At 36.9% G+C, this 12,304-nt stretch overlaps 1 protein-coding gene across 6 annotated transcripts in view; it reads right to left on the bottom strand.

The window, feature by feature from the left end:
• The window catches only part of TBC1D5 (TBC1 domain family member 5), a 326,766-nt gene that overhangs the window by 33,923 nt on the left and 280,539 nt on the right, over positions 1 to 12,304 (bottom strand). For all 6 annotated transcript variants that reach the window (XM_075419055.1, XM_075419057.1, XM_075419054.1 and 3 more), the window contains one exon: positions 9,276 to 9,439. In XM_075419055.1, the coding sequence (XP_075275170.1) occupies positions 9,276 to 9,439 (164 nt within the window). The remainder of the gene's footprint in view (positions 1 to 9,275; positions 9,440 to 12,304) is intronic.

The following is a 12,304-nucleotide window of genomic DNA, read 5'->3' as shown; positions in this document are numbered from 1 at the left end:
TATGTTCTTCACATCTTCATCTTCACAACTGTCAGTTTTTCATTATTTTTAATATACTTTAAGCAATGTTAAACATTCAAAGGACAGTATTTTCAGATAAATCCTACAAACGTTTATTTTATACCTTTGTACTGCCTGCACAGTGAACTTGAGTCATGTTTTTATTTTACACCATTTTAATTCCTGCTCATGTTTTTGTTTTATATCATTTTAACTCAGACTGCTTTTACAATCCCAGGATGGTATGAGGTAGCATAAGTGGGAATATCTTTCTTTCCTTTTTTTTTTATTTATTTTTTTTTATTTAAACCGTCTCTTAATTTCACTGTGTGGTGCCAGTAGGCACAGTTGCTCAGAGTAGCAAATAGAACTTTATATTTGATGATACTTACATATATATTTCAGTGCTTTCCTAGATCATAACCCTTATAGCACAAACAGATTCTCTGTCTCATTAATAAAGGAAATGGGGAATGCAAAACATATGGAAGCATACTTTTTCTCTCTTTTCTCCTCTGCGTTATCACTACTTTGACCTACTGCTTTTCAACACAGAAATTTTGCTCTCTGGTAGTAGTACTGTGTATCTCAAAATACTTCAGGGGACATCAGAGTAAGTACAAATGAATTACATAAAAAGTAATCCTAGAAGTCTAGTTTCAAAACGCAGTGTTGTCAAAGTTTAAATACTTCAGGGCACAATGCAAGCTCTTCTGCTCGAAGAAGTAAATTCAAACGAGTTACCTATTTTAAAACCTCCAAGAGAACTGCCACTGCATAATCTTTAGTGAAGATATGTCCATGACAAACCTCTGGAGGGGGTGAGGGAATGGAACTGAGAAAAATAAGAAAATAAAATGAAGGATAAAAGAAAGGTCAACAAAATATTCATTTTGACTCCTAGGAGTCAGACTAAATTAGGTTATGTACTAATACTGCAGAAAAAATTTAAATTGTTTGGTTCAGAGGGCACTGATTGAAAATAAGTACCAAAAACCAGAAAGAAATTTCATAATACAGATAAAAATGTTCAACTAGGATGAGAACAAGATAAATTTGCCAAGAAATTAAAATGCTAGAAGCCATTCACCTGCAAAGGCACATATTTTTGGTCATTAGTACAATCTTGACTTCCACTGTTTCCTTTCAGTAACAACACAGAAAAGAATGGCATCGCACTATGCTTTCCCAAGCTATGCACATCTAAACAGAACTAACAGATTACTGGGAAAGAATTAAATGAATAAATAAAAATTTCGGCCTTTCTATACCTAAACCTCACCCCTGCCCAACTATGAACAAAACCCAACAAAACTGAAAGCTCTGATTTAGAATAGCCAAGGACCCAGGAACTCTCTCTTCTACATTCAAATTTCTAACACTGTAGAGCTGCATTGTTCAAGGAGACCCATTCTTTCTAAATACAAGAAAAAAAAATGTTTTTCTTACTGTTTTTACATATGGAAATGGGTGAAATATATATACTTGCGTATTTTAATGCACTATGTATCTGCAGCTTTTCTGAAACATATGAAATAAGCATTCATGGTCAGCTATTTCTCCTCTTCTTCCAAACTAGAATAACTCTCTGTCCCACTTTCTTGCCTTCTAGTTTTCTGAGCACAGCAAGATAAAAATATTTATTCATAATCAATATTTATTTATAATGTCTACCAAGAAGATGAGTTACTGAGGCAAAATATCTGTTTCATTGTATTGATATATAATTATCTATTTATTTGATTTATTGTATCTTAAAATAAAGCTAAAAATATTTACATATAGTGACATCTGGAAGACAGTGAAAGATGGAGCCTCAGAGGATCTCCCTGGCCCCCTGATGGATGTGCATTTAATTTCAATTAAAATCCTGAAAATAGCTGAAACTCTGGCTCACAGCTTATAAACACCCAGTCCTCCTGCTGAATTTCCACCTTAGTGCAAAGTGAATTTGCCAGTGCTGCGCTGTTGGAGTCAGCTTGGTTTGCCACATCCCACCTTGCCTGAAGACGTTTGTGGCAAAGGACCACGGGCTTGGGCATTTTCTAAAGCAGCTCCCACTGTCGAACCTATTACTGGAACAGCTTCCAGGTGCACCAGCCTCACTGTTGCAGAACTGGAAACCAGCAGCTGTGCTACTGGAGCACGATCAGGAGTGGTTTTCATTTAACCTGGCTGTATTTTCCTCTTAAAAATACTTCATGCCTATGCTCAGATAATCTCTCCTTAGCAGGAAGATGGAGAAATATAAAAATCAATAATGGAGGAAGCTCTTGCTAGAGACAAAAAAAGTAGGAATGGAAAGAAACTTCTTTTTCAATCAGACACAAGACACGCAGGACTTATCTACCTGCTGCCTGCACAAGTCCACCTGCTGGCACTGCCCAATGGTACAGCCAAGAGACAGTTTAAAATCAAAACCCATGAAAATCTGGAAGATCTATGGAATGTAAAACATTTTCATAACTGATTGCGGATGGGTAGGAACTGAACAGTTGAAGAAATCAGTAGTGTTTCACTTGGCAAGGGAATAGATAAGAACAGAAAGAGCTGTAGGGTAATAGACATTAACCCTTTGAACAGAAATGCTGATAAAAGGGTTCTCTTAGTGCTGCTGTTGACATCCTTGGCTTAATCATATTGGAATATTTCGTCAATAATAACATAATTGAGCTATTAATTTAGATGGTATGACTGTAAGTATTTTGGAAATAGCTATAAATAAACACATATGCGAATGAGCATCCAATTTCCTCCATTATGTTTCAGTATCACATCTGATGGACTATCTGCCTATCTGGTACACACATTGCTGGCCTTTATGACTGCATAAGCTCACTACCACAAATGTAACAGAAATGTGAGCAGAGGAAAACCCCCACCATTTTATGATTTTAGGGCACTCTGAAACAGCGCAGTAAGTATTCTTGAATGCATATGGATGTAGAATGATTAATATCCAGATATTCTGCAACAAATAAAGTTCATGCTCCATGCTTCAATATTATATTACTGAAGTATTTGGTTGAATGTTATTGAAATGGTTGATTGGGTGTGATGCAATTCTGTAATTATGCTTCTTAATTCTGCTGCCTGAATAAGCATTTTAATGTACACACAGTTCAACATACACACAGATCTTTATGAAGGACTCTCAAAGTACACCCCTTGTTAAACTCTTACTCAGTTACATTTTTTTTAAGCATCAGTTGCAAAAAAGTTTCACTAACCCCTTCTCTGTGCAAGCTGGACATATTTGACCTTTGATACCATTCCAAACATGACTGAGGATGCAGACTAGAGCAGGATCTTATTATTTCACGTTTTTAGAATCTCTGATTACATTGTTCAGAGTTTAAGGAGGGTGAAACTTAAGTATAGTGATTATGCAGGGACTGTAAATACACACCATTTATACTACATTGTTAAAAGAACAGAAACACAAGTTCTGGTTTTTTTATAGGGAATGATCTGATTTAACCAAACACAGACACATCTAAGAATCAAGCTATTAAGCTCATACCTACTATTTATTTCAGTGGGAGAAAAATCTCCCAAACACAGAAACCCTTTCCGCTCAAAAAAAACCCCAACTAGAACAATAGCCTGGTTTAGAGAGATGTTTCTCATCCATGCCCACATTTTTGTTGGGAGTTCTGTACAGGTCTCTCAGCTCTTCACAGAAATGAACAGCAATTTTGTGGTGTTATCTTACAACAGCAGGATGAAGGGATGAGATATCCACAGAAAAGGAAAAAAGGGCAGCTCAAACCACTGACATAGATCCTCAGATCTATTTTCCTTTGCCACTGGGATGTTGAAACACTAACTTCAGGATTAATGTGTGAAAGAGGATGCACGGAGCACGTCCTGTACCTGCTGCTGGTAAGATGATTGCTGTGGATCACACTGCTTGGCTTCTAAGTCACTTTGATCCTTTTGTAAACATTGCTGATAGTCTCATTCATTTAAGATTTTGTTATTTTTTTAATTCTTCCTGACAGTTTAAAAGGGTTGCCCGATAATGTAAAAAGTTCTTACTGCCTTCTTTCAGATTATATAATTCCAATTTTCTTCTGTGCAGAAGTTAATGGCAAGTATAATTCAGCTGCACGTATCTGAATCTCTTGTACCAGAGAAAGACAACAGTTTCCACTGACATTTAAAAAACCTTCCAAACGGCCCCACAGATTTGTTCTGTATACGTATTTGTTGCTCACAATATGACAGAAAAAGCACTGCAGAGCCACTTGGGTTTTTATTCAGGTTTTTTTCCTAAGCAATTAACTTCCTGTTTTTATCACAGTATAGTTTCTTTTCCCTGAAATGAATCACTCCAAAAAAGGAGCATTAAGATTCAAAGCTGCCACTCACACATACAGCTGTTGCTTTACTAAATTATATGAAACTTGCAAGTATTTCTAATAAAAAACTCTAAAAGGCAGCTTATTTTTCTTTGTACTGTCTTCAGCTCTTTCATTGTTGTCGCAGCATGTTGTGGGAGCCAGAGGAAGGCAACGGAGAAAAGAATTACACTTCCAAAATAATCTCAGAGGTTTTTCTACGAACTCTGTTCACATGACCTGGCAGCATCTCAGATTTAATATTCTTTTTATCTATCCCTATAATTAGACAAGCACTGAAGTACTAAATAAATTGCATTTTTCAGGTGTCTGAATTGGCCTATTGCATCAGAATAAGGAAGACAAATGTCCTCCATTATTAAGTGCAGTTAAATATTGAGGCACTGAAGTTCATTAAAATTAATGGCACTGAGAACAATCACGATGTCTTTTTAACTTCAGGCCTAATAAATCCAATGTATTGATCAAGGAATTGGCTTGTTGCACGCAGACGCTAACATATTCTGGGCACATTTTATGATGCTTAACTAAAAAAGCATATTTCATCATAGCATTTGTATTTCCAAATAAATGTTTGGCATCGGTAAGTATTTTGCTTAAAAGCTTTCAAAAAGATTTTTAAAATAACAGTCAGGGAACAGGGAATAAAAGAAGTCTCCAAGACATGCACCATGCACAAAAGGCACGCTCTTCTTCAAAGGAATTTTTGCATGCATGATTTTTTGTGTGTGGTTGTCTAGTATTTATTTTATTATCTCTTTGATTTTTGTATACCACTTCTACTTGAGCAAAACCATCAAGCTTGTATGCATAAAAACAGGCTCCTAAATCAGTAGAGTAGGTAACTATTTAATTGAAAATAGTGGCATACATTAATTGTCTAACCTGTAGGGGTACTCATAACTAACTCCAAATCAGTCAGACTAGCAATGTAAATCACAGACATTAACAGTTGTTTCTACCTGCTTGTGGGGACAATAGCATATGTTGTCAAATTTGATTTAACTAAAAGTTCGGTGCAATCAAAACCAGCATGATGCATGACATTTTTGTTCAGGATTTTTTTGCTAATAAATGAGGATTCTGATTGACCATGTTTGTAAATTATTTTAGTAAAGAAAATAAATTGCTCCAAATTTTCCTTTGACTTCTTGGGAATTTTTAAACTATCTTTATGTAGAAATTTATTTATTAATATATACAGTTTCTCCATATCAAAACTCTCTTTTCAGTCAAAACCATCTTTATCCTGTGTTTTTTTTAAGAAAGTTTTAAAAATGTTTGCATTGTTTGACTCAAAGTTCCCTCTCTGGCACACCTCTACGGCTGAAAACAATTTACAGAATATTGTGCCACAAACTGAGACCAGAGAACCATATTTGCCAGAATCAACGTCTAGGCAGCTTCGCTATTTGCCAAAAAGAGGGGTAGACTGCCCTTAATAGTTACTGGAGACGTAAATGAAACATAATGAGAAATGGACCACAAATGCACCCAATTTCCCAACTTTGCTGAAAAGGAGAGGGCATTGGGCAGGCTAGGAGAGGAAATTTTACAGGACTTTATGCCAGCAAGACTGACCCAGCCAGAAGACAATGGACACTGGAGTGCATTATATATTACATGTTCCAGTTCTTGTTTATGGGAAGACAGCTCCAGAAACTGCAGCCTAAGTTATTCCACTCAGAAAGCTGCAGGCTGTATAAATGGGTAGGGAATCATCTCACCGTTGCGTACAAAACAGACTTCCAAACACATTTGGTGGGCCTCACATTAACATACAGCTGAGTGTCACTCAACAGTAACATGAAAAACATCAGGCTACCATGGGTTGCCAAAACATGATCTGGTATTGTGCATTCAGCCCAGCAGGGGACACCTGTTTCTGACAACACCAGTAAAGAAGTAATTCCATTGATCTTTGCATTTGAGAGGAAAAAAATAGATCTAGAAGACTAAACATAATGCAAACATTACTACCTTCAGAATTCCTCAATACGAGAAATGGACACATCCTACTCCTGGAGGCAACGAATCAAGTAAAGTATCAGTTTTGATGACAACTCTCCCAGAGAAAGTCCAGATTGTTGGACAGGCTTTAGGACAGATAGAATTTAGACAAGTTACATTCCAGTTTATCTTGTCACAGAATCACAGAACGGTTGAGGTTGGAAGGGACCTCTGAAGGTCATCTCGTCCAAACCCCCTGCTCAAGCAGGGTCACCTACAGCTGGTTGTCCAGGATTGTGTCCAGGTGGCTTCTGAATATCTCCAAGGACGGAGACTCCATAACCTCCTTGGGCAACCTGTGCCAGTGGCCAGTCACCCTCACAGTTTCAGTTTGTGCCCTTTGCCTCTGGTCCTGTCACTGGGCACCACTGAAAAGAGCCTGGCTCCGTCCTCTTTGCACCCTCCCTTCAGATATTCATACACATTGACAAGATCCCCCGAGCCTTCTCTTCTCCAAGCCGAACAGCCCCAGCTCTTTCAGCCTTTCCTCACAGGAGAGATGCTCCAGTCCCTTCATCATCTTAGTGGCCCTTCTTTGGACTCTCTCCAGTATGTCCACATCTCTCTTGTACTGGGGAGCCCAGCCCTGGACACAGTACTCCAGGTGTGACCTGCGATGATGAGACTCTGGTTCATCCCATGACAATGTTACAGTAATGTCCTCTGGTCTGTGAAAATCACTTTTTTTTTAACTCCATGTTGAAGGATTTTTAGGTATGCATTCCATTCCCGCTTTGCTTGGGAAAGGCATTAATTAGAAGCACAAAGATGAAGGGGAAATGGAATCTCTTTCATTTGTTACACCAAGAATGACTTTATCTTTTTATAAAGTGACTGATACATGGCCATGGTCCAACAAAGGTAATTTCCCCAATACTTAACAGCATAATCTGTATAATTAGAGACATATGAAAAAATATAAACCAGCTCAGTTTTACAAATAAAACAAAGATGTGAACTCATTAAGTTTTCAAGTCCTCTTTTGCCTTCAGAAAACAGCTGTAAATGAAGGAACTACGGGACTGGAGTATTCTGATGCAACTGCTTTGGGACATCAGGATGAACTCTTTGGGGTTTTCTTCTCCAAACAGAAAACCAGGTATCATGAAACTTACAGGAAAACAAAACCTGAACATTGTCTTCAGCAATAGAGAACAGATTTAAACAAACCTTTTCCTCTTGGAGCTGCTACAAATTCCTTTTCCCTATATTAAAGGTCAGTCAAAAACTGAACATAAGGAGATAGATTTTGGTAGCCTAAAACCTTTTCTAACTGTTTAATCATAAAATGCTACAATATAAAGTACATAGCACAGTTCAAAGAATTCTTCCGAAAATTTATGCTCCACTTAGTTTATCGTGATTAGCAATCTACTGAAAATTATCATAAGACTACAAATCTGTTCCAATGAATAATTCTTTGTCCAAAATCCTTGGAAAAAAACACTAATAAAATATCACAAATTTCAGAAATCATTTACTTGAAAAACTTATTTATCATTAATGGATTCTAACTGAGAATATTATAATGGAAAATTCTTCTGTGTCTCCTATTAGAGAGCTAAGAAGGAATTACTCTTAAACTCTACTAGTGCACAACACCCAAGTTCTGGCCTGAACAACAGTTGGAAATGAAGGCTGGATTTAGATCTTGTTAAACCACATAAAAAGAAAAATGCAATACTGGTATATTTATTTTTCTTCAACTCATGAGGACAATCAGAGAGACATTAACTTGTTGTTTTAGCTTTAAATTCAATTCGTCTTCAATGGACACAAACCAAAATTATAGCTTCTTGCTGACTAACCACAAAACACAGCTTTTGTTTAGGCAAATTTAGAGCATGTGGAACAAGAATTAAACCCTATCTTTCAGCGAACAAAAACTGAACAAAGTTGTGCAAAGCTGTGCATTTCATTAGAACCTTTTAAATATCAATTTTAAAATATGATGTGACTTGAACAACATTCTGCTGTTTAAAGATAAAAATGCTGAGATGTTCAGATTAAGCTTCTGCACACTATTTACCTCTGAACACCTGAAGAATGCTGTAATACAGAAATACTGCTATTATATTATATAGCATATATTATATATTATTATATATTATATATATTATATTTATTGAAATCAATAGGAAGTTATATGAACATACATTTGTGAAAATTGAATGGAAGACAACGCTATGCCTTCACCTTCCAAAATTTACAGTTTTTTCCATCTCCTGTGTAACTGGTTTCCAATCAAGAGAAGGACAATGGGAAACGTATATAAAATAAACAAGAATCCTCCTGGATATGAGAATCATCCTGGCATATGAAGTTTATCAAATTAGTGCTCCTAAAATACCTTTGATGGGATGAGAATATCTTTGGAACACACCCATGATAAGAGCTGATTTTCTTGGATGAATCTGTTTAAATAATAGTTTCTTGTGGCCAAATGGAAGGCTGGGGCTGCGCAAGAAATACAACCGTGACTGCAGACTACAGATGCTACAGACACTGGGAAGCCTCTGATGTATTAAGGAATTTCAGGGACAACAGATGGACTTGTTTGAACCTGCTGAGCATTTGTGCTCCCCATTGAACTGTTTATTAACTTCAGGACTACCCCAAAAGTCTAACGAAGCAAACAAACAAACTTGCAGGAGTTCTCTCCTCTTTCTCAGAGGCAACAGGTGCTTTCACAGTTTCATTTCAGGTAGGATTACGGGGTGGAAACCATAATGGAGATGTTACTCAACAGAAACAGTTGAAACAGCTTATTTCTGCTTTTGCCATTAATGTGTGCTTAGGGGAACATTTCCAAGTGCAAGTGCTTAATGAATGGGAGAAATGATTGCCTCTAACAAGTAATGCAGTGTGACATTAAATAGCTTAAAAAGTTAAAGAACTTACCGATTCCTTTCTGCTCATAGTTTTGCTTTGGGAACGGGAGCGGGAGATTGTACTGAAAAAGGAATCTTTTTTTGATGCAGACAAAGGTGGAGATCCTGTAAATTCACGTCCTCCAGACAAACTCTCTATGCTTGGAGATGAACTGATGTTTTTTGAATTTTGGCCTGAAAAGCAAGTATAAAGTAACAAAAGAAGTAATCAATAGGCAGTTTATTTTCCTTGTAATTACTTTGTCTTAATTGACATTCAGTGAGATTCACAGATAGTTCAACACAGAATGAAATGTTGAAGTGTGTCAGCATGCATTGTGACATTGAAGGACTATTCTGACATACATGGAACTTAAGTTTTGTATGAGAGAAAAATACAAAATCTTAGTGTATATGTAGATATATACACAAACACACACAGTCTAGTGTGTAATTCTATATACGCTAAACAAGCTGTATCTATATAAATACCATCCTGGTATATATACCCTTTTACATCTACGGACTGAAGACCTTCTCTTCCCTGTGCAGCATAATGAGTACCATCTCATAATAAAAAAAAAAAAAAATCTGTTGCATCAACACTGCAAAGGAAATCCTATTTCTCTCAACAAAACCATAAAACTTAGCAAAGAAAGCTAAGAACAATAATATCAGATTCTAAGAATGGGTAGGACATTTAAAATATAAAATATGACAATATCTAGACAAAACAGGAAAAACTAAGTTAAGTTCAGGACAGAATATTCTCATGCTTCAAATTTTAAGGCTATCTCCACCTAACAGACATTCTGATGAAGTCTACTCAACAGTTACGTATTGTCGTTTCATGCAGCTTTTCAAAAGCATCTAGTATTGTCTGCTGTCATAGAGGAGACATCTGGATAGACGCCTGAGCTTTTTCACCATGACACTATACGCAGTCAAGCAGTCTTTGACAAAGGACCATTTCTTCCTGTTGAGACCCACAAAGTGTTTTGAAATATTTAACTTCAAATTGCTATTTCTATTAGCTCCAGAAAAGCTAAACAAGTAATATGTCAGTTTTCAGTAACTTTCATTAAGAAAATGTTCCATTAGGACAGATGCTAGTTTTAAAAAACCTTTCAGTTAGGTTTATGAAGAAGTCAACCCAGTGTGACCCAATGCAATTCCAGAATTTTCCATTCTGAAAAAAGTAAAATAGCACTTACAACTAAAGCTGTAGAATTCTTTCCTTACCATGTTTTGTTGGCTATTCTGCTGAGTCTGTTTGTGTCTTTTCATGTCTTTTTATGTCTTTTATGTCTTTTTCCTTTCCTTTTTTTTTTTTGGCATGCTTTTCATGTTATCTTCCACAGCATCAAGAATGATCTACTGAAACTAAATCATTCAGATATCACAGGTGCTGCTTAATCTCCTTCGCAAGGTTGTGATTGAATTCGAAACCACCTCCCTCACAGATGCCAGCGGTTCATCCTTCTTTGTTCTGAGCTGCTCCTACCCTCTATGCCAGTTTTACTCCCAGATATGCCACATATTATTACACAGACCTTGCAATGTGTTTAGTGATTTGTCATTGTGGATGCCCTACCAATTCTGCAAATAAAAAACTAACTCTTTTTCTGGAATGGATTAGTCTTCCTTTCACCATGCACCGCGGTCTTGCCCCCATGACAGGTTTCTAGAGAAATAAAACTAAAAGACAAAGAAATAAAAGAAAATAGAGACAGAAAAGGCTGCAGAAAACACAGAAAGAAATTCAGATTTAGATACAAAAGAAGACCAGCTCTGTTGAGATCAAACATTTTAACCAGAAGGAAACAATTAGCGAAACCCACTGTTACAGAAGCATCTTAACTTAATTCAGTCATTTAAGATCCAGAACGGTAACTGTCCTTGAAGTGGCGTGGCAGTCAGCGGTGCCGTGCCTGGCCACCTGCTGGGTCTATGCAATGCCCAAGCCAAGTCCTGTATGGTGTTTGACCTATGCAGCATACATCGCACAGCTGCAGCCACATGAAACCAGCAATTCACATTTTCTTAAGGGAGTAAATATAGATCTATTTAAAATGTCCTCTTAGCAAGAAGACTGTTAAATGCAAAGAGACTGAACTAGCAAAGAATAAAACATCGTATGTGGCAAAACAGACAAAAAAGGACAAAACCCAAGAAAGTATCTGGGTTTAATATTCTCAGTGTTTTCTGGAAGAAAATTGGCATATAAACTGCTTCCCATCTTCTTCTTCATTCTCTTCTGCCTGATTTTGCTCTTCTGTCCCATGACCCTTGTACCCTTCTCACACTCCTGGGGATCTTCCTCTGTGTACCTCCTCCTCTTCTTCAGACCCCCCACATTGCCTCTTCTGCTTCTGCAACTTCCTTATCCCAACCTCTTCCTTTATATATTCTTTCCTTCTTGCCAACTTCATTCAACTGCATTTTCCTGTTTCTTCCCAGCCCTCCTCTAGTCACTTACCACCTACCACTTGGTCTGAGCAGCTTCCTTAAAGTGCAGGAGATGGAGGCTGTAGATCTCACTTAACTTTTGCCTTCATAATTTATAGAGAAATGGGATACGCATTAATTGGGTGAACATGAATCTCCAATTCTGTAAATAATTCTAGAGGTGGAAAAGGACAAAACACTGCACGGCAAACAGCAGAAATAATTCAGCCACAAGGAAGTTTTCAGAAGCTTTCTAATTTTAGGATAAAATCATGTCACTTGGCAACACCATTATCCTTACAGTTGCCTTTAGGTAAGAAGGAGACTTTTCATGCATTTCATAGTGGCAATTTCAATGGAAGTGTGGTTTTACAGTAGGCAAAACCTAAAAATAGTTTTGGAACAGACGAAATTACATATTTTAGCAAATACAGCATTTACAACAGAAATTCACATAGCTAAGCCAGAGCAGCCAATTTAAATGCTAACAATAAAAAGTCTATTTGGTGGACAGAGTAAAGCACAGTGAAAAATTATTTTATTATGTCTAAATCAGAGTAAATGGGGTCTCTTTCCCATCCTAGTAATAAGAAGATATCTTTCAAGCAGGAT

The sequence above is a fragment of the Opisthocomus hoazin genome, chromosome 4, assembly GCF_030867145.1.
Source record: "Opisthocomus hoazin isolate bOpiHoa1 chromosome 4, bOpiHoa1.hap1, whole genome shotgun sequence".
NCBI lineage: Eukaryota > Metazoa > Chordata > Aves > Opisthocomiformes > Opisthocomidae > Opisthocomus > Opisthocomus hoazin.
Note: the sequence above shows the minus strand (reverse complement) of the source record. Positions and strands in the feature narration are given on the sequence as shown.